We start from the raw sequence: 22,439 nt of genomic DNA, 5'->3' as shown, positions 1-22,439 counted from the left end.
GCCTTAATTCCTCTTCCCTGGGAATTGCTTTTTGGTTACTTAAAGGGAGGGGGAAAACTATGATAATTAAGTTTTCTTTTCTGCGACCTAAACAACCTTAGTTCTTTAACCAGTTCTAAAATGGCTTGAATCCCCAGACACTTTCCCATTCTGGTTGACCTCTTAACTACCCTTTGGCATCCCAATATTCTGTCTAAAGTATATCATGCAGATTTAAAATCATTATTTCAGATGTCTGCCTTGGGTAGAAAGCAGTAAGACTCTCACCTCCATTGGCCCACAGAATGCATCTCAATATAGTCAAGGATTATTTTTGACTACAGATTCATACTGACCCTGCTAAGCTTTCAATCTACTAAATCCCCAAGAGATTTTTGCTTATTTTTAAAGCAGTGATTTTTGTAGTCACCCCTCCCCTCTCCCATCCTCATCTTGATCCTTTTGAATCCAAATGTTCCCTAAGGCAATATATTCCCTGTTTCTGGGAATGGGGGTGGAGAGTGAGGTCTTACATATTTTTTCTTTTAAATGAAGCATGTGAGACTTTCCAAATGACTCAACTCCCTTGAAATTATAGAAGCTTTGAAGATGTGACTTCAAGGACATGTAAATGAAATGTACCATCTCTTATCTTTTAACCCCAAGACTTATAATCATCATTGTGAAGAAACGAATGAATGCCAGATTTTTTTTAGTTCAAAATGGACAGCTTACTAATCCATGTCCTGGGACAGTCATTGATGCGGAGGTTACCAGACCCGAATGGTAAGTTTAATTTTAAAAATAGAGAGAAAGTGGGGTTCCAGTAAAGTAGATGGAATCATTCTCATGCCTTGATTTCTGTTTCTGTAACTTTATTTGAGTACTATTTCTGCCATTTAGTGTGCAATAAATTTATGAAATTTAGACTTAGATCTGATTCCTATAGTTGGGGCATGTGAAATTCTCAAGTTCTTTTTTTACTTGTGTAGCATAGTGCCTGGCACATAGTAGGTCCTTAATAAATACTAGTTGACCAACTGAGTGACTACAGTAAATTTATTCTTTCAAACCCAATGAGATCAAATTTATGTTGCTTTTATATCTTTTTTTAAAAATAAATTCTTAGGAGTTCCTTCCTTTTCTTTATCTAGTATTATCCATGGGCATAATGGATATGAAAATAATGAGTCAACTGATATGTCATCACCTTGTTTTAGCTTTGGACTGTATTATTTCTTTAAGTCTTTTAAATTTTATTTCCTATGGCCATTGTGAAAAATTCCTTGCTGGTAACCCAAGATATGGTAATAGGTAAATAAAACTAAAGATTTGGAAAGCTCTAATTGGAGCATATACACTTTAAATGCTCTTTATAGATTTAAAATTTCATGAAGTCCTTCTCTAATACGGGCCTTGCAAAAGCTTGCCATGATTAGCTTAGCTAATTATGTTGGCTACTTTATGATGAATTGGGCTCAAAAATGTTGGACACCAAATAGGGACACACCCACAGTTGGTTATGTATTAACAGATAAGAGATGGCTTGTGTTTTTTATTTGCTTATTTTGATATATTTTTTTTTAAGATTGAGTCACCCTATCTTTTTTATACTGGAAGTTCAGTGGTCACTCATAGGTCAGATCTCAATACTAAGTGGCATGGAAGCTTTAACCAGCTTCATTTTTTCAGCCTAAGCCAGTTCACAGATCTTTACTTAGACAACCCTTGGCCCTCTGCCCTCAGCAGGGCTCCTGATACTTTTGCCAGACTTAGTGTGGACGCTCTATTGGTAATAGCTTACCTATTGAGCTAAAGCAGATCAATAGCCCCATCTTCTGCAGTAGCAGGGTCTTTTTGAATACACCACTACCCCCGGCTAGGAGAAGATTTATTATATTGTAGAAGTCATTCCTGAATTAGCTGTCGGGGCAATCGGTCTACTGTCTTGTTAGAACCAAGATCAAAAGTGACATGAAACTAGAAGAATGAAAATGAGTAATATGTGAAGTACAAGTAAGGTAGCACCAACATGAGCTACTTAAATAAGTTAATAACCAAAAAAGGGGGAAATGGATGGAGGAAGGGGATACATATGCTTTAGAAAAATTTATATAAAGGTATAACCAATGTAAATCAATTACCAAAAAGAAGCCAAAATTATCTAAAAACCAGCAGAATCAGTAAACACCTGATCTCCTTGACAAGAAAGAAATATGGCAATGAAAGGCAGGAACAGCTTAGAAGACAAAACTTTTTCTAAAAACTACTAGAAAAGGATGATGGAAAATTATGAGCAATGTTTCCTCATATTGAGAATATACAACCACTAAAGAGGAATAATGTTAAAAACACTGTATTCCCCACAATGGAATCCAGCCCAAATCCTTTCTAGGAGCAGTTCATTATCCATCTGTAGCACTTGGCCAAGGCAATCCTACTGGGGTTCAGTATTAAGCTGCATACATTTTGGGGGAGTATATCTATTTTTCTCTTCTTATTGCAGAATTTACCTAAAGGACTTTGCAGGATTTACAAAATAATATTCTTGGGAACATGAATTCTACCAATTATGGTGGCACATGCCTGTAATTCTTGCTACCAGAGAGGCTAGCAGGTCCCTTGAGCTTCGGCGTTCTGGGGTTGAATGGGCTAAGCCTGTCCATATGTTCTCACTAAGTCTCACATCACTATGGTGAACCTCTCACAGTGAGGGACCACTAGCTATGGTCAGATTGAAAATGGAGCAGGTGAAAGCTTCTGTGCTGATAAGAAGTGGGATTTGACCATGTGTAGCCACTGCCTTTCCTGTCTAAAGATAGGGAAACCCAATTTTAAAAAATGTGATTTATTATTAATATTAAACAAATAATATTTATTTTAAAATAAATTAATTTTTTAATTTAAAATTTAAAATATTAGTTAAAACTAGTTCTTGTGTAGCCCAGGAGAATCTATAGAATTTTATGTAAGAATCTCAAATAGGAAAATCTTTGTCTGGAAAAGATTTTCATATGAGACATTTGTCAATACTCATGGCAAGTGCTTTCTCCTTAATTTAGCATCTTGCCTGATATCTATATATAATATATGTATACCTAAAATACACACTGATGTACACACATACACAATATGGGTAACTCTGCCCCAATCAAGAACATTTTTCTCACCTGTGATATTAGATGTGTAGAGAATTATTTATTAAGAGTTCATTAGGAAATAGAGCAAGTAGCATAAATTATTGCTAAATGCATAAGAGATTATAAGCTAGGTCTCTTTAAAATTTTAATGGAATCTCAGATGGACTTATGGGTAAGAGAGAATTTTCCCAGAGTGCTTTGGGAGACATTTACCCAACTGATTTTGCACTCTGTGTGCTAATCCTGTCCCAAAAGGAGGTCCAAAGAGCTGCTCTGTGAGATTTGAAAAATCTCAGTGTTTTCACATCAAATATTTATCTACAAGATCTGATAAATGAAGGAGGTTGTTGGTGAAACATTGGTGCAAGCCCAGCAGGTTTGCTGGACAAGTGGAGAAGACTTTGGAAATTCAAGCTGTTTGTTCATCTATGAGAGAGAGAGAGAGGGAGAGGGAGAAGGAGCGCGTGCTAACTTATTTCTCTTGTGTATAATTTAGATAGGATAGATAGATTAAGGTTTTTTGGGAGGATTTATGTAGAATAGGAGAGAGAGAGAGAGACAGTAGCCTCCACTCTGTTGGGGAAGAAGGAGATCCGTGAAGATCAGATTTGGTTGGTTAGAGTAAGAAAATTTAGCTTAGGGACTTCTTTATCATAAGAATTTCTTTTTCCACTAGTTTCTTTTACTATCCCTTTCCTTAGTTTTTTTTAACCATAATAAAAATATATACATATTTTTATACAACTTGGCTGAGCAAGAATTCTTAGGCTGATCTGAGAAGCCATTTTCTCAAACAGTAACAGCCTGTCCACACACGATCTAATTATTGGTATCCTATACCAATAATCAATAAGGGTTTAGAAACCCCTCTAACAGATGTATTCAAAGTGATAGGGTTCAAATGTGTTGTTTTCATGATTGCTGCCTATGAGAACAGATCCCACCAAAAAAAAAACCCACACACAACACTGCCAGATTGATTTAATTTTATTCATCCTTCACTTTCATCTATAAATGCCCTCAAAATGACGTTATTCACTTGGATTTTATGCCAGCTTTTCATAGTTTTTTCCCCTTACCTGATCCTCACTCTTTGTGAGGTTAATAACCTTTGGTATACTGGTAAAGGTTTAACAAATAATTCTACAGAACAAAGTATACATATATACATGTACGTGAGTTTATTTTACTGCTGTAAAGGATGTGTAGTACAACTGACAATTAATAACAAAATATTTAATACTCTTGTAATTTCTATTTAGCCAATAGCTTCCCATAGATTGTTTTTGTTGATTTTTGCCAAACTCTTGCAACCATAGACATTCTACAGTTTTAATTCAGCCATAATTTGGCAAATAGCACTGTTTCACACCCTTCTATGGAATTTTTACCCGACAAATATGTTGTCTTTAATCTGATATGTGATCTCCACAGTTATATTATTTCTTGCCCTCATACAAAATTATGCTTATTAAAATGACACCTCTTTCAGGTTTAGCACTAGTGATGACAGTAGTACTCTCCAGTTAGCTTTCTGTTGCTGAGGGAATTTAAACACTGATTGTACATTATTACTTATAAAAGCCCCCTTCAAAACAATTTTGTGTTTTAAAATTTCACATAGACGATACAGTTTTGATTTTTTCCCCTGGCTATCCATGGTGCTTAGTTCTTCATAAGATCTAGTATGTGGTTCTAATAAATCAAAATAATTAAAAATCATTTCATTGCTGTTTCTGCATGATAATTGATAAATTCATAGGTTGAATTTTACTTTTTAATAACACATTCCTAGGAAGAGCATTATTAAATAGAAAGTCTTTAAACTTATCTAACAAGCAACTCTTCAACTTGAGATTCATATTTTCTAGTACTTATCCTGTTATGATTCTCCTTTCCCTTCCCCTTTCCTCTCTTTTCAGCTTTCTTTTCTGTTTTATCTTCCCACTTTGGATTGCAAACTCCTTGAGGACAGGAATTACCTTTTTTTTTCCTTTTATATTTGTATACTCAGCATTTTACACAACTCCTAGCATGTATTAAGCACTTAAAAAATATTTATTGACTGACTGAATATCTGGCTACTCTCCTAAAGAGCACTGCAAGAAGAGAATGAGATTTGAAGTCTAAGAAGTAAAATAATTCCTTTGTCAGCAATTTTGATATTTTTTATTGCCTCTTTAAGCCTATGTCTTTTAACAACCCATGCTTCTTGATTCCAAATACTTGAAAGGTATTAAGATAACAGTTAATAGTTTTGAACTAAGAACTTTTGTTACATATGAGCCCTGTTGGCACCTCAGTTTTCTATTAGATGGCATTTTTGTGTTTTGTAATTACAGGTATGACTTCTTTATCATAAGCCAGTCTGTAGGGACAGGTACCGTGACACCGACACATTATAACATAATCTTTGATAATACTGACATAACTCCTGACAAAATACAATGCTTAACTTACAAGCTATGCTACATGTATTATAACTGGACAGTAAGTATTTTTCTTTTTTTAATTAAGTTTAATTAATTTAGAATATTTTTCCATGGTTCCATGATTTATGTTCTTTCCCTCCCCTCCTCCATCTCCCTCCTATAGCCAATGAGCAATTCCACTGGGTTTTACATGTGTCATTGATCAAGACTGATTACCATATTATTGATATTTGCTCTAGAGTGATCATTTAGAGTCTACATCCCTAATCATATCCCCATCAACCCATGCAATCAAGCAGTTGTTTTTCTTCTGTGTTTCTATTCCTATAATTTAAAATATTATTAACCTGGATCCCTCAAGATAAAATTTGGTGGGTGGAGGTATATGAATTTGGATTGGGAAAATTACATTTTTATTTTCAGTAAACTTTGGTTTCCTTTTTAATCATACATTTTTAATTTTATGTAGTTAAAAACCTCATTCTGAGAAGGCAGCCGTAGACTTCTTCAGGTTGCCAGAGAGGTCTAGGACTCAAAAATCGTTAATTGTTATATTGGGATCTAATTTACACGTAGATCTAATTTATGATAAATGAATGTTGTCAACAAGTCAGTCAAGCAATTATTGAGAGATTTCTATGTACTTGGTACCATGCTAAGTAATAAAGATTAAAAAAAGACGAAAAAGCTCCCATTCTAATGGGGAAGACAAAATATAAATAATTACATACTTAACAGATATATACAGAGCAGATTCATCCCCTGGGAAAGGCTGTAACTTGGGATCATGAAGACTTCGCTTCAGATGCCCAGTCTTACTAATTGTGTGGCTGGACTTTCTGGACCTGTCTACACCCTAGAATTGATCTATTAAGGGTCACTGCATAGCAAATTGCTACTGCTGAAAAGAATTACTAATGCCAACAAGATTAAACTAGGAAAGTGTTTTTTCAAACCAACATTTTGTAGATGCTTAATAAATGCTTGCTGACAGACTCATTTCTTAATAAGTTTTTATTTGACATTGAAAGGGCTCAATATATGGTCAGCAAACTAAATGTTGAATTTTTTTTTCTCCTCCATTAAAAGGGTGTCATTCGAGTCCCAGCTCCATGCCAGTATGCCCACAAACTGGCTTTCCTGGTTGGCCAGAGTATTCACGAACGTCCCAATACCCAACTGTCAGATCGTCTTTATTACCTTTAAATAGCAGACCCTCTAGATTTCTTTCACAGATGGAGATTTTCAGAAGAATCTTGGAATCACTTTTTTCATGGCCATTACAATAGTTTTCTTCATGGAATGCAGAACTGGAAGGTACTTAAGGGAGACACAGGGTTTCTTTATACTCATTGATAAACACTATTTGAAAAGGCACTGGCTCAGGGGAGAATTCTTCTGCAACAGAATAATAGTACTGCAAAGAAGAACCATCCCCAAATAAGGGAAGCAGCTGATATATATAGAATGAGATCCAGAAAGCCTGGCAGACAGGGAAGGGGAAAAAGCCATATCTAAGATTGTGATGTAGAATCAAGGTATGAAATTCTTTTAGCTACATTTTTGCTGTTAACAATGTAGCATTAGCACAGAAGACATTCTCAATTTGTTTCATTAAATGTTTTATTTTGCATATTTTATTTAAAAGCAGGTGATGTGTTATTCTCTTTGAACTCAGATGATAAAAGAATCAGTTTAGGAGGTTAATTTGTTCTTAGTCTTTATTGATATTCATCTCTGAATCCTATATTTCCTTTGCTATTTAACCTAAGGAGTGGATTTATAAACATTGTTGTCTAAAAAATAGAGATGATTCCACCATCTAATTTCCCCAAAGCATCCAATTCCATTTTCCAGGAAAAATAGAGGAACCATAGTTTTCTGATTTGTTAATCTTTGTAAAAATAACCTAATAGTAAAACACATCAGTCTTATATTAAAATACAGCACTGGATGTTCTCAGTGTCATGGAGGTGAGGGAATATAGATACCTTTTCCCTTTACTGCCTTCTTTCTCACCCCCTACCCCATCCTTTGATTTTGAACTGAGTTGCTATCTGCAAAGAAAAATACTGACCAATCCCCTCCACATCCAGGTCCTTAGATTCAATAAACTAGAGAAAGGAAATGAACATAGACAATTTTGTGTTTCCAGTTCTGATGCAAGAAGCCTCAAGTACTTGTTATGATTATTGATCTCGCCACAATTCCCCTACTTCAAGTGTAACGATCAAATGCATTGGAGTAAACAACACAAAGTGCTTAAGATGTATAAAAGAACTTTCTCATAGCAAAAAGAATATTGAAACAGTACATGAATATACCTGTCTTTAGCCTGAGGTTTATAATTTTCTCAGATTAGGTAATGGGCTTCTAAGGATTAATTTTTGAAAATGTTTAAAAATGTCAATATTTTGATTCATTTACACTGGTGAACTTAAATAAAGACAAATCAACACTTGAAAGGAACAGCGGCCCTTACCTACTTTATCTTGAGGAATTGCTGTATCCAAAAAAAACCCCAAATACCACTTTTTCTGTAAATCTGTGCTAAAGTCATGAGAAGATAATGGTGGCAGTTGTATTTGAGACTAAGCTGAGATTATAGTTAAATAAAGTTATGCATGTTACTACTGTTTTGCTCTTTGTCATCATTAAAGTAGTAGTTCCGTTATCCAACCTGGTTCAGAAAACTATTGAAAAAACAAACTATTTTTATTGAAAAAAGATCAGGTAATTTTAGAGGAAAGTGGTAGCTATTGGGAAGACCATGAAAAGCTTCTCTAAGATAGCACTTGAGCTGAGCATCGAAGGCAAGAGGATTCTAAGAAGCAGATTGTGAGCTCCTTGAGGGCAAGAACTGTCTAATTTTCCTTTTTTCTCTCTCCAGCACTTAGCCAGTTTGACTAGGCACTGTAATGTGTATCTTAAGGGAAGTGTAGGGGGCAGCTGTGTGGCTCAGTGGACAGGCCAAGAGACAGGAGGTCGTGGGTTCATATCTGGCCTCAGATACTTCCTAACTGTGTGATCTTGGGCACAAGTCACTTGACCCCCATTGCCTAGCCCTTTCCGCTTTTTTTGCCTTGGAACCAATACACAGTATTGATTCTAAGACAGAAGGCGAGGGTTTAAAAATAAAAATAAATAAATGGAAGAGAATTTTTGATAAGCCTAGAAAGATGTCAAAGGTTTTACATGTCAAACAAGGAGTTTATATTTAATCTTGAAGCAAGAAGGAAAAGCCAGAGTTCGTTGAGTAGGGAAGTAATATGGTTAGACCTTTCCTTAAGGAAAATTACTTTGGTAGCTGTGTGGAGGAGAGATTGGTGTGGGGAGAGACAGAAGGCAGGAAGGCCAACCAAGAGGCTGTTGAAATTATCTAATGCCAACTGGGCCCTCGTTGGAATAAAGCGATCCTTTTTACTCTCTTCTTGTATCTTTGGAGATACAAGTCATTTTTGTGCAACCCACAAAGACCCTAAATGACATCTGTGTAGTTGGGGACCATTCCCCCATAATGCAAAGAGGCACCTGTTCAGGTTTCTTGTCACCTTTGCCTTTATTTAGAGCCTTCACTAGGAAGATTTACAGGTCACCATTGCTTTTATTCAGAGCCTTCACTAGGAAGGTTTCCAGGTCACCATTGCTTTTAATTCAGAGCCTTAACTAGGGCAGAGTGACGAGGGCTTTGACTCAGCTGGGATGCCAAAATTAAAATGACACTAGTAGCTCTTCAAAAGCATAGAAACTGCTGACTTTAGCACCTAATTATCAAGAAATAACTAGGGAGAAAAAAGATGCTCCCAGCTGGCATGCCCATGGCTATGGCCCAAGTGAGCTCTCTTCTGATCCCCTGCTGCTGCCTTCTCCCTGATCCTCTGCAGAATTTTATTTCTGTGCCACTTGTCCTGGGAAACAAAGATCACTAGTTATGTCCACATTTCTGTGTCTCTAACTGGATCTCCTATAGTAATTATGCATTGATTGAATATATATTTCAGAAATACTTTAAGCATTAATATTTGTGTGTGTCATGGACTCCATTCGTAGTGTGGTGAAGCCTACAGATTACTCAATGGAAATGGTTTTATTTTATTTATTTAAACCTTTACCTTCCATCTTAGAATCAATACTAAGTATTGGCTCCAAGGCAGAAGAGTGGTAAAGGATAGGCAATGGGGGTTAAGTGACTTACCCAGGGTCACACAGCTAGGAAGGGTCTAAGGTCAGATCTGAACCCAGGACCTCCCATCTCTAGGTCTGGCTCGCAATCCCACTAAACCATATAGCTGCCCCCAGGACAGTAACTTTAAACACATAAAATAAGATCCATAGAATTACAAAAGAAACTGATTATATTTGTAAAACAGTTATGCCTAGAAATACTCTGAGTCCCTTCTATTTGTAGGAAGAGCATTTCCTTTCTTTTGATGTGTGTGATTATGTACATAACATAGTTATACAGCATTAACAGCCGTGCCTCTAACAACACAAAGAAATATCTCAACAACATTCTATAAAATATCAAATATTTTATTTACATAAAATATTTTACATGAACTGTACACATGCACACACCCACACAATATTTAACCACAAGTTTAGGCCAGTAGTTGTCTTGAATTTCATACATCTAGCACACACAAATAATCGCTTTTTTTTTTTTTACAATAATTTACAGTCGAGTTCTTTGAAGACACAATGGGGGGGAAGCTTTGATCATTTATAAACCTTTCATAAGTTACAAAAGAAAGGCAGTCTGAAAAGTATGTATAAACAGTAAAAACAATTTTCAAGGGGACAAGAGTTACAAAATAGTTACCACCAAATAGATTGGCCAGCAACTGGTAAGACCGCTTTTGTTCAGCAGATGCCAATACTGAAAAATGGGCATGGAAGCAGGTGGGGCTCAGAAATATAGGATACCTTCCTTGTGCCTTTTGTGCCTGGTGGGTAGCACTTTAGACACACACGTACACATGACACCTCACTGATGAGCCCATTTCCGTGTGTTTATCGACATCAATAAAATGAAAAATGATTGAACTGAAACTTGCACAGCTACAGAAGAAACATGGAAGGGGCAAAAATGCTTGCTTTTCAGCAGGTTGGAGGACTTGGACATTACATGGAGGAGAGTAGCCCAAAGTAGGTTTTACAATGTTTGGATTTTATTTTTTTTTTGAATGACTGACAGGGCATGAGAATTTTCTTTCTAGGTTGTATTTGTAATTCATTTTTTTCCCCCAGTCAGTCAAATCAGGCCAATGTCTAACATAAAATTAAAATGAAATAACTTTTCTTTTTTCCTTTTTTTCCCAAATTACAAACATCAAATGGAGTCAATAACAAGTTACTTGATTTCAAACTCGGGTTTCAATGAGAATGAAGACATTTGAATGTAGAACACATACAAAGTATACACTGTATATTTACTAGACAGTACAAATCACTGTGCATTTTATAAGGCAGAACATCAAGGCTGAATAAACTAGGAATTTCAAGACCATAGTTAAGTGACATTTACGCATCATGAGGCAAGCATTTGGAAAAGGAGAAACTTGAAAGTCATCCCTTTAAGGGCAGGTAACGAATGCAGAAAGATGAGATATTCCAGGTGGGGAGTGGCTATCCCAGTAGCTCTTCATCCACCTGTCATTTAATGGTTTTCCCTCCCTCCCCCAAAAATCATACTTTGGAAAATCAGAGCAGATTGGCAACAATGACTTGGAAAGAACAGGCCCACTTTTACTCTTGCAGTTGGTTAAAGTGGACCATAGTGCAAAATTGTATTTTTTTTCCCCTACTGGTGTCAGAAAGGAAGGGTAAAACAAAAGAGATGGTTTTAGAAAGTACTTGAGTGAGTCATGAAAGCCCTAGTTTGGGATGAAAGGAAATTACATAGGCCAGGCGTTACAAGTCGTCCAGAAGTACATGGGTCACTTCACTGCGCCCAGTTTTCTCAGAAGTTTCTTCCCTTTGGAAAGCAGACCCTTTTTCTTTTTCGAGGCCCTTTCCCTGCCTCTCCCAGGACTACCAGAACCCATAGTTGACGGAGGTGACCCAGAATGAAGATGGACTGTGGGGGATGGTGCTCTCCTTGACGTACCTGTATTCTCAGGAGGAACCTATTAGGTATATTGTGACAGTTTATTGAATGTTTGAAAGCCAACAACATCAACTCAGTGGGGGTAATATCTTAAAGTCCCAGCTCCCACCAAAAAAGGGGCAAAGAGGCTCATTTCTATCAGTGGTTTAAAATACACCAAAGGCAAATTACATATAAGCATCACCTCCCAAAGTACAGCGGCCACCAAGCGTTAAGACACATGCTTTGGGGACCTAATGGTTCTCCATAATTGCCACATTTCATTTTGCCAAAATAATGGCAAAAGAAAAAAATAAGAAAAAAGAACATTTCAGCAAATGGAAAAAAAAAATTTAATTAACACAGCAGTTAGCCCAGGATAAGTACAATGGGCTACGGTTCCCAGCAACTGAATCTTGGGAGTAAAAGTTTCCATTTCTACTGTATTTGAAACAAAACAAAACAAAAAACCTATTTAATGATGTAAAATCCTGATGTCCTTAAAATCCATTTTGCACAGCTTATTGTGCTAGGTGTATATATTGGAGAGAGATGGCACATTGGTTGGAAAAAAACAAAACAAAACAAAAAACTAAAATGAACCTTAATCGCAATCGAAGAAAGCTTAAAGGCCCTTATTGTTTTGAGAGTGTGCTTTGTATATTTTGAAGTGAAGATGGATTTTTCTCAGTGCTTAGGACTTGAGAGCACTTCAGTATATTTTAGGTACAATGCAATACCAGTTCTCGAACCTTACTGCTGGAAGCCATGTATTCTGATCATACTTTGGAATTACTGTTTGCTTAAAGGAAGCTACACAGTAAGATTGATATTTTAATGTATATAATGGAATTTACTTTCCCCAAAGCCCTTACTGTTTTAGTCCAGACCTTATTCTAATACAAAATGTTCCTTGTTCCACAGAAAAAAAAGGGTCTTCAAGCTTCCTTGGATTTAAAATCAAGGCCTAATTCTAATGGAAAACAACTTAGTAAAGCATCCCAAGTACACCTGAAGATACCATGTATTTAGCCTAATGCATTCATCCATTGAGCTGCATGATCCATGACACTTAACATTGCATTGGTAAACCAAACACTATTCAGTGTCTCCCAGAGGTTGGTTTATTTGTTTCTTTATTTTTTAAATATCTGCTACGGGCCATATGTCATTGTACTTTTATTATACAGAAGTCAAACTACCTATGAAAACATTTTTAGGTAGTTCAAGCCAGGCTTTGAGGTTGCTAGTGTTACGAGACAACTCCAGGCCAACTGAAGTAAACTATACAGGTGAATCATAATCTTTCTTATGAACTTGTTTTGGAGGGATGGATAAAAAAGTCTTTCCAAGTAATGGATTGTGCTTATTTTTTTTCCCAGGGATTGGCTAACAATGCAATCTGCAGCTTTTGCTTTTTAGAATCCTTAGACATTGGAACACTTTTCTACCTAGACAGAAATGCTTTGTTCATTAAGAAATATGTTCCAAATGTTGACCTTTTCATGAATTTTTTATACGGTAGAGAGGAATGGACATAAGAGAATTTGTTTTATGACAAATTCAGTTCAACTTCGTAACTGAGAAGAAGCAACATCCTCAGATGTGGGGGCCAATTATTTTTTGAGACATATTTCTTTTTCTGAATCCCACAGTTAAGTCTTAATACCTCTGCATTAGTTATTGCAAGGTAGCTTAAATTGGTATCTTTATTGGTATCTTCAGTTGCTCACTTACGTGAAGGCTACATTGCCTTATTAAGGTGTGAAATGAACACTCTTCTTCTGTTTCCAAGCAGATGAGCAAAGAAATAAAAATATATATAAAATATATAATATAGAAAAACTTGAAGTGATGAAACAAAATAAAGATGAAACACTCAACACGAATGTAATCTCAGATAAAAAAATATTGGAAATAGTACACTAATGTAAATGTTAGAAAGGAGATTGAACAATCTTAATGGAAGACAAGCAAATAGCAATCCTTGCTCACCAAATAAATTTAGGTTTTCTCTAGAAAGAAGAGCTATTATCCTCTTGGGTTCTATTATACTTTCTCTCTTATGGTCTACGTAAGACATGGGAAGCTCTCTTATGAATAAAAGTTGACCAAAATTGAATTAAAATGGAACTGCTTGGTAAAGCAAATAAAATATAGCTTAAAAATTTAAGATTCAGTAAGAAACCAACACTGAGCAACTAGCAGAAAAACATATTGCAATGTTTCAAGTGGTACATTTCCCCCACCCCACTCCCAACCCCCAAGTGTAAAATGTTCATGTGTAAAAAAGCATGAGACAATGTGTTATGAAAGACTGGAACATATATTAAAAATACGTAATACAACTGCTTACCCTTTTAGCCTTGGTACGCATTGGGGCCTCTTGAGAATAACGAGATGGTGTATCCGAAAGGTAGACTTCAACGTCATCAGGCACTTCTTCCAGAAAGTTTGAAGGAACCAGGCCCTTTTGTCCATTGAGCTCTCCCTATGACACAGAAAAATGTGCATATGGGAAGAGAAGGAAGCTATTGATTATTGTTTTCTAAAATTAGGTTTCTATTTTTCTTAAAATCTTGCCATGCCAAGTGGGACATTATTACTAGTAGTATTTATATTTGGTCCAGGCCTGTGATTCCATCAATATAGGATAATATTGATGAAAAAAACTCCTACCAGTGCTGATAGTCAACTAGTCTTTAACTTACACTTAAAAGAAAATACAAAATTCATTTACATTCTTTTTTGTTTTCTTCATCTCTTGAGAGGTAGCTGGGGGTACTGAGGAATCAAGTGACCTGGTCACATAACCTGGTCACATACACATCAGAAATCAGACTTTAGCCCAAATTTTTCTGACTCTCATGATTATATTTACATTTGTTTTTAAAAGTCTCTTTTTTTAAAATGTTTGATTATTTTTGAGTATCTGATAAATTCATTCCCATTAACTTAGAGCCAGTATTTTAGATCTGAAAAATGTGAATGAATGCCTATGAAGTCATTAAGACTTCCTGACCATCTATCTAGCTCCACCAAAGGAAAAAAAAAGGTCAATTCCAGAAACATGACAATGTCTGCCACTCAAGGGCCACTTAGTGTCTGTGTTACTATGGGCAAATCACTTAACTTTTCTGGTCCTTGTTTTTATTTTTAGCTGAAAAAAGATGTAGTGGATAGACTGGTTGATTTCTGTTTGAAAACCTGTATCTCTTTGACATCTAGATAGTCATTGAACAGTTTATTATTTGCATTAGAAGTGAAGTGGGGAGACTTCCAGTTAAGATGGCAGCAGAGTAAGGAGCAGCTGCTCGATCTCTCCTAACCGAAGCATACAGAACTCCTCAAGGGGACATAAAAACGAATCCAGATGAACGAAGGAACCCCACAACAGGGCGCAGCGTTGAAGGTACGCAGAATCAGGGCATTTCCACGCTATAAAGGGGTGAAACAGCTCTCACTAAAACGCGAGAGGAAGAAGCCCCTCCCCCACCCCCACACCTCGAACAACACCAACGCACAAGAGTGAAAACAGGATTGGGGCAACCAGTAAATCACTGGCAGCCCCGGGGTTGTACCTGTGTGCTGTAAGATGGGGGACCCCAAGTGGCTGGGGGGCACGCACGGACTTTCCCCCAGCGTCCACATGGGTGAAGGCACAGCCTCCGGCTGGGACAAAGATCTCTAACACAGGGACTTTCCCGAGTGCCTGAAGGCATCGCTTCAGGTGCGAATAAAGATCTCCAGCCCACAGACTTTCCCAAGCTTCTGCATGGGTGAAAGCAGGGCCCTAAGAGTGTCTGCACTGGCAAAGGCAGTGCCCTAGGCCTGAATAAAGATCTCCAGCCCAGGCTTGGACCTCCAGTGAGGACCAGTGCAGATGGGAGCCCGGCTGTGGAAGCAGCCCCAAAGACTGCTGAAGGAGCCTCAGGCAGAGGGGCAGACTGGGGAGGCCTGACCCCGAGGACAAGGAGACCGGAGCCCGGGGAGCTTAGAAAACGCAGGCAGACCCTGAGTGTGAAGACAAAGCGGAAAATGGGCGGGGCTAACGATGGCAAGCCAAGAACTCCAGAGGAAGAAAAAGATTATCAAGAAAAACTCTGGAACACTTGATAACTTTTACACAGAGAAAATCCAGACAACAGAGGAGGACAAACAAGTATCCAAACTTTCCCAAAACAAGGAAAACTGGTCACAAGCTATGGAAGAGTTCAAAACTAAGATTTTGAAGAAGATGGAAGAGATCTGGCAAGAAAATAACAGTTTAAAAGGCAGAATTTTGCAATTGGAAAGCGAGGCTCAGAAATCAAATGAACTGATAAGCAAATTGAACACCAGAAATGACCAGATTGAAAAGGAAAACCAGTCCCTAAAGGCTAGAATTGAGCAATTAGAATCCAATGATCTCTCAAGACAACAAGAACAAATAAAACAAAGTCAAAAGACTGATAAAATAGAAGGAAACATGAAATATCTCAATGAGAGAGTGACAGACCAAGAAAACCGGTCTAGAAGAGACAATTTGAGAATTATTGGTCTTCCAGAAAAGGGAGAAATTAATAGAAACTTGGACTCCATACTTAAAGAAATTATTCAGCAAAATTGCCCTGAAGTTCTACAACAAGAGGGCAATATAGACATTGAAAGGATCCATAGATCACCCTCTACACTGGACATAGAAAAGTCAACACCAAGGAATATAATAGCAAAATTTAAGAGCTTTTAAGTAAAAGAAAAAATCTTACAAGAAGCCAGAAAGAGACAATTCAAATATCAAGGAGCACCAATAAGGATCACACAGGATCTGGCAGCCTCCACGCTAAAAGACCACAAGGCTTGGAACACAATATTCAGAAAGGCAAGAGAAATGGGTCTTCAGCCACGGATCAACTACCCATCGAAACTGACTATATACTTCCAGGGGAAAGTATGGGCATTCAACAAAATTGAAGAATTCCAAGTTTTTGCACAAAAGAAACCAGGACTAAATGGAAAGTTTGACACTCAACCACAAAAACCAAGAGAAATATGAAAAGGTAAATAAGAAACAGAGGGAAAAGAAAGAAAACTTATAATTCTTTAAATTTGACTCTTTAAGGGCTTAAATAAGATCTAATCATCTGTTTTACTAGGTGGAAAAATGCTATGTATAATTCTCTGTAGTGAATTCTATTCACTAGTATAATACTCACTATTAGAGCAACCAGAAGAATAATTCATAGGGAGATGATAGGATACTAAATGGTCTAAGATGACATAGAGGGTGGGAAAGAGGGGGGTAATAGTAGGGGACACCAAGAAAAATCTGAGTAAATAAGAAAAATAGGATATTCTATTACACACAAAGAGGGCATGGGAAGGGGAGGGGATAAATACTATCATAAGAAGGAGAGAAAGAGAGCATTAAGAGGGAATAATCAAACCTTACTCTTAGTATAATCAACCCGGAGAGGGAAGAGTAGCATTATTATCCATTCAGATAAAAAAAACTCTATCTAACCCTACTGAGAAAGTCAGAAGGGACAAAGCAAAGGGAACAGGGGAGTGGGGAGGTCAAAAAAGGGAGGGGAGAAGAAGGGGGAGGGAATTCAATAGGCCTTTAAAAATAAAAAGAGGGGAATAACAAGGGAGGGGGCAGAAAGGGAAGTCGATCAAGGGAGGGGATAAGGGACACCAGCTCAAAGCAAACCACTGGTTTAAAAGAAAATAGTGTAAGAAGAAGGGGTGGGTCTAGAGGAGGATACAAAAATGTCAGTGAATGCACAACTGATAATTGTAACTCTGAATGTGAATGGGATGAACTCACTCATAAAATGGAAGCAAATAGCAGAGTGGATCAGAAACCAAAATCCTACCATATGTTGTCAAAAGAAACACATATGAGGTGGGTAGACACACACAAGTTTAAGGTTAAGGGCTTGAGCAAAATCTTTTGGGCATCAAATGAAAAAAAGAAGGCAGGAGTGGCTATTATGATCTCTGGCAAAGCCAAAGTAAAAATAGATATGATTAAAAAAGACAGGGAAGGTCATTACATCCTGATTAAAGGCAGTATAAACAATGAGGAAATAACACTCCTCAATATATATACACCAAGTGGTATAGCATCCAAATTCATAAAGGAGAAAATGGCAGAGCTCAAGAAAGAAATAGATAGTAAAACCAAAATAGTGGGATATCTAAATATTCCTCTTTCAGATCTAGATAAATCAAACCAAAAAAATAAATAAGAAAAAGGTAAGAGAGGTGAATGAAGTCCTAGAAAAATTAGATTTAATTGATATGTGGAGAAAAATAAATAGGGACAAAAAGGAATACACCTTCTTCTCAGCTGCACATGGTACATTCACAAAGACTGACCATGTAATAGGACATAGAATCATTGCAAACAAATGCAAAAGAGCAGATATAATAAATGTAACCTTCTCAGATCATAATGCAATAAAAATAATAATTAGTAAGGGCACATGGACAGGCAAATCAAAAACCAATCAGAAATTAAACAATATGATTCTCCAAAACCAATTTGTCAAAGAAGAAATCATAGAAACAATCAACAATTTCATTGAAGAGAATGACAATGATGAGACATCCTACCAAACTCTGCGGGATGCAGCCAAAGCAGTACTCAGGGGGAAATTTATATCCTTGAATGCATATATTAACAAATTAAGGAGGGCAGAGATTAATGAATTGGGTATGCAACTCAAAAAATTAGAAAGCGAACAAATTAAAAACCCTCAGATGAAAACTAAATTAGAAGGGGCAGCTGGGTAGCTCAGTGGATTGAGAGCCAGGCCTAGAGACGGGAGGTCCTGGGTTCAAATCCGGCCTCAGACACTTCCCAGCTGTGTGACCCTGGGCAAGTCACTTGACCCCCATTGCCTACCCTTACCAATCTTCCACCTATAAGTCAATACACAGAAGTTAAGGGTTTAAAAAAATTAAAAAAAAAAACTAAATTAGAAATACTAAAAATTAAGGGAGAAATTAATAAAATTGAAAGTAAAAGAACTATTGAATTAATAAATAAGACTAGAAGCTGGTATTTTGAAAAAACAGATAAAATAGACAAAGTACTGGTCAATCTAATAAGAAAAAGGAAAGAAGAAAACCAAATTGACAGTATCAAAGATGAAAAGGGAGACCTTACCTCAAATGAAGGGGAAATTAAGGCAGTCATTAAAACTATTTTGTCCAATTATATGGCAACAAATATAACAATTTAGGAGATATGGATGAATATCTACAAAAATATAAATTGCCTAGATTAACAGCAGAAGAAATAGAATACCTAAATAATCCCATATCAGAAATAGAAATTGAACAAGCCATCAAAGAACTCCCTAAGAAAAAATCACCAGGACCTGATGGATTCACAAGTGAATTCTATCAGACATTCAAAGAGCAACTAATCCCAATACTATACAAATTATTTGATATGATAAGCAAAGAAGGAGTCCTACCAAATTCCTTTTATGACACAAATATGGTACTGATTCCAAAGCCAGGTAGATCAAAAACAGAGAAAGAAAACTATAGACCAATCTCCCTAATGAACATAGATGCAAAAATCTTAAATAGAATATTAGTAAAGAGACTCCAGCAAGTAATTAAGAAGATCATCCACCATGATCAGGTGGGATTTATACCAGGAATGCAAGGTTGGGTCAACATTAGGAAAACCATCCACATAATTGACCATATCAACAGTCTAACAAACAAAAATCACATAATTATCTCAATAGATGCTGAAAAGCCTTTGACAAAATACAGCATCCATTTCTATTGAAAACATTGAAAAGTATAGGAATAGAAGGACCCTTCCTAAAAATAATAAACAGTATATACCTAAAACCATCAACAAGCATTATATGCAATGGGGATAAATTAGAAGCCTTCCCAATAAGATCAGGAGTGAAACAAGGATATCCATTATCACGTCTATTATTCAACATAGTACTAGAAACACTAGCAGTAGCAATTAGAGAAGAAAAAGAAATTGAAGGTATCAAAATAGGCAATGAGGAGACTAAGCTATCACTCTTTGCAGATGATATGATGGTCTACTTAAAAAACCCTAGAGAATCAACTAAGAAGCTGGTAGAAATAATCAACAACTTTAGCAAAGTTGCAGGATACAAAATAAATGCACATAAATCATCAGCATTTCTATATATCTCCAACACATTAGAGCAGCAAGAGGTAGAAAGAGAAACACCATTTAAAATCACCCTAGACAATATAAAATACTTAGGAATCTATCTACCAAAACAAACACAGCAATTATATGAAAATAACTACAAAACACTTTCCAAACAAATAAAACTGGATCTAAACAATTGGAAAGCCATTGATTGCTCATGGGTAGGTCGAGCTAACATAATAAAAATGACAATTCTACCCAAATTAATTTACCTATTTAGCGCCATACCTATCAAGCTACCAAAAAACTTCTTTACTGAATTAGAAAAAACTATAACAAATTTCATTTGGAATAACAAAAGATCAAGAATATCAAGGGAAATAATGAAAAAAAATGTGAAGGAAGGGGGCCTAGCAGTACCAGATATTAAACTATACTATAAAGCAGCAGTCATAAAAACAATATGGTACTGGCTAAGAGACAGAGAGGAGGATCAGTGGAATAGACTTGGGGTTAATGACGTCAGCAAGACAGTGTATGATAAACCCAAAGAGCCAAACTTTTGGGAAATGAATCCACTATTTGACAAAAACTGCTGGGAAATTTGGAAAACAATATGGGAGAGATTAGGTTTAGATCAACATCTCACACCCTACACCAAGATAAATTCAAAATGGGTGAATGACCTGAATATAAAGAGGGAAACTATAAATAAGTTAAGTGAACACAAAATATTATACCTGTCAGATCTCTGGGAAGGGAAAGATTTTAAAACCAAGCAAGAGTTAGAGAAGATTACAAAATGTAAATTAAATGTTTTTGATTATATTAAGCTAAAAAGCTTTTGTACAAACAAAAACAATGTAGTCAAAATCAGTAGGGAAACAACAAATTGGGAAAAAATCTTTATAACAAAAAACTCTGACAGGGGTCTAATTACTCAAATACATAAGGAGTTAAATCAATTGTATAAAAAAATCAAGCCATTCCCCAATTGAAAAATGGGCAAGAGACATGAATAGGCAATTTTCAGGTAAAGAAATAAAAAATATCAATAAGCACATGAGAAAGTGTTCTAAATCTCCAATAATTAGAGAAATGCAAATCAAAACAACTCTGAGGTATCACCTCACACCTAGCAGATTGGCTAAAATGAAAGAAGGGGAGAGTAATGAATGCTGGAGGGGATGTGGCCAAATTGGGACATTAATGCATTGCTGGTGGAGTTGTGAACTGATCCAGCCATTCTGGATGGCAATTTGGAACTATGCTCAAAGGGCTATAAAAGAATGCCTGCCCTTTGATCCAGCCATACCATTGTTGGGTTTGTACCCCAAAGAGATCATAGATAAACAGACTTGTACGAAAATATTTATAGCTGCGCTTTTTGTGGTGGCAAAGAACTGGAAAGGGAGGGTATGTCCTTCAATTGGGGAATGGCTGAACAAACTGTGGTATATGCTGGTGATGGAATACTATTGTGCTAAAAGGAATAATAAGCTGGAGGAGTTCCAGGCGAACTGGAGAGACCTTCGGGAACAGATACAGAGTGAAAGAAGCAGAGCCAGAAGAACATTGTACACAGAGACTGATACACTGTGGTAAAATCAAATGTAATGGACTTCTGTATCAGCAGCAATGCAATGACATAAGACAGCTCTGAGGGATTTATGGTAAAAAATGCTACCCACATTCAGAGGAAGATCTGCAGGAGAGGAAACATAGAAGATAAACAACTGCTTGAATGCATGGGCTGAGACAGACATGATTGGGGATGTAGACTCAAAACTACCACACCAATGCAACTAACAACAATGTGGAAATAGGCCCTGAACAAGGACACAAGTTACAACGAGTGGAAATGTGCGTTGGCCATGGGTGGGGGGACAGCGAGGGGTGAAGGGGAAAGTAGGGGCATAAAGTATGTAAACAGGTTAAAAATGAATATTAATAAATGTTTAAAAAAAAAGAAGTGAAGTGGAACCAAGCCATACATGAATGTGAATATTAAGAGTAATGACTTTTATCTGATGTGTATAAATTTCTTTGATAAATAAATATGCGTCTAAGAAGCCTATCAATCACTTGACTCCTTCAAGGACCTGAGAGTGTGATTTCATTGGTGTGGGAACAACCTCTATTGACATGTGTCAAAATCTCTTTGTGCCAGATGAGATAGTTTTAGGAAATTCTGAAGTCACAAAAATATTCATCCTCTGGTAGCCATCCTCAGGTCAAAAGCCTCTCCAATTTTATCCAGGCTAGTCCTGAGATGACAGGCTACCCTTGAGCCTGCAACTCAAAATCTTTACTGTTTGGTGGACTTGATGGATCTCCAGTGAGCTGTCAAGAATCAGTGTTGCTTGTGTGATAGATAGGATTGGAGTAGACTTTAGTGGAAGGTACTATTTATTTTATAATAAATAACATTCCAACAAAAGCACCTCCCCCCAGCCACCACTCTCTCATGGAAAATGTAAGCTCTGTAAGATCACAGATTGTTCCTGCTTATTTCATTGGATCCCCAGCTTTGAACATGGTGTTTGGTACACAGTTAGTGCTCAGGGTGAGAGCACATAGGTGGTGTAGTGGATAGAACTGTGTCTTCTACTTCTGCCTGCCTTGCTCTCCTTATTGGTAAGATGAAGAAA

At 36.7% G+C, this 22,439-nt stretch overlaps 2 protein-coding genes across 2 annotated transcripts in view; one reads left to right on the top strand and one right to left on the bottom strand.

The window, feature by feature from the left end:
- LOC123256838 (piwi-like protein 1) overlaps window positions 1-6,757 on the top strand; it is a 76,109-nt gene extending 69,352 nt beyond the window's left edge. The window contains exons 22-24 of the mRNA XM_044685396.1: window positions 646-765; window positions 5,462-5,609; window positions 6,641-6,757. Coding sequence (XP_044541331.1) covers window positions 646-765; window positions 5,462-5,609; window positions 6,641-6,757 — 385 coding nt within the window. The remainder of the gene's footprint in view (window positions 1-645; window positions 766-5,461; window positions 5,610-6,640) is intronic.
- A 4,663-nt stretch (window positions 6,758-11,420) lies between these two features.
- Window positions 11,421-22,439, bottom strand: part of RIMBP2 (RIMS binding protein 2) — a 137,021-nt gene continuing 126,002 nt past the window's right edge. The window contains exons 16-17 of the mRNA XM_044685395.1: window positions 13,996-14,130; window positions 11,421-11,679 (exon numbers count right to left, since the gene is read on the bottom strand). Coding sequence (XP_044541330.1) covers window positions 11,491-11,679; window positions 13,996-14,130 — 324 coding nt within the window. The 3' untranslated portion in view covers window positions 11,421-11,490. The remainder of the gene's footprint in view (window positions 11,680-13,995; window positions 14,131-22,439) is intronic.

The sequence above is a fragment of the Gracilinanus agilis genome, chromosome 1 (assembly GCF_016433145.1).
Source record: "Gracilinanus agilis isolate LMUSP501 chromosome 1, AgileGrace, whole genome shotgun sequence".
NCBI classification, from domain to species: domain Eukaryota; kingdom Metazoa; phylum Chordata; class Mammalia; order Didelphimorphia; family Didelphidae; genus Gracilinanus; species Gracilinanus agilis.
The sequence above is the reverse complement of the archived record's forward strand: the minus strand, read 5'-3'. Positions and strand labels throughout refer to the sequence as shown.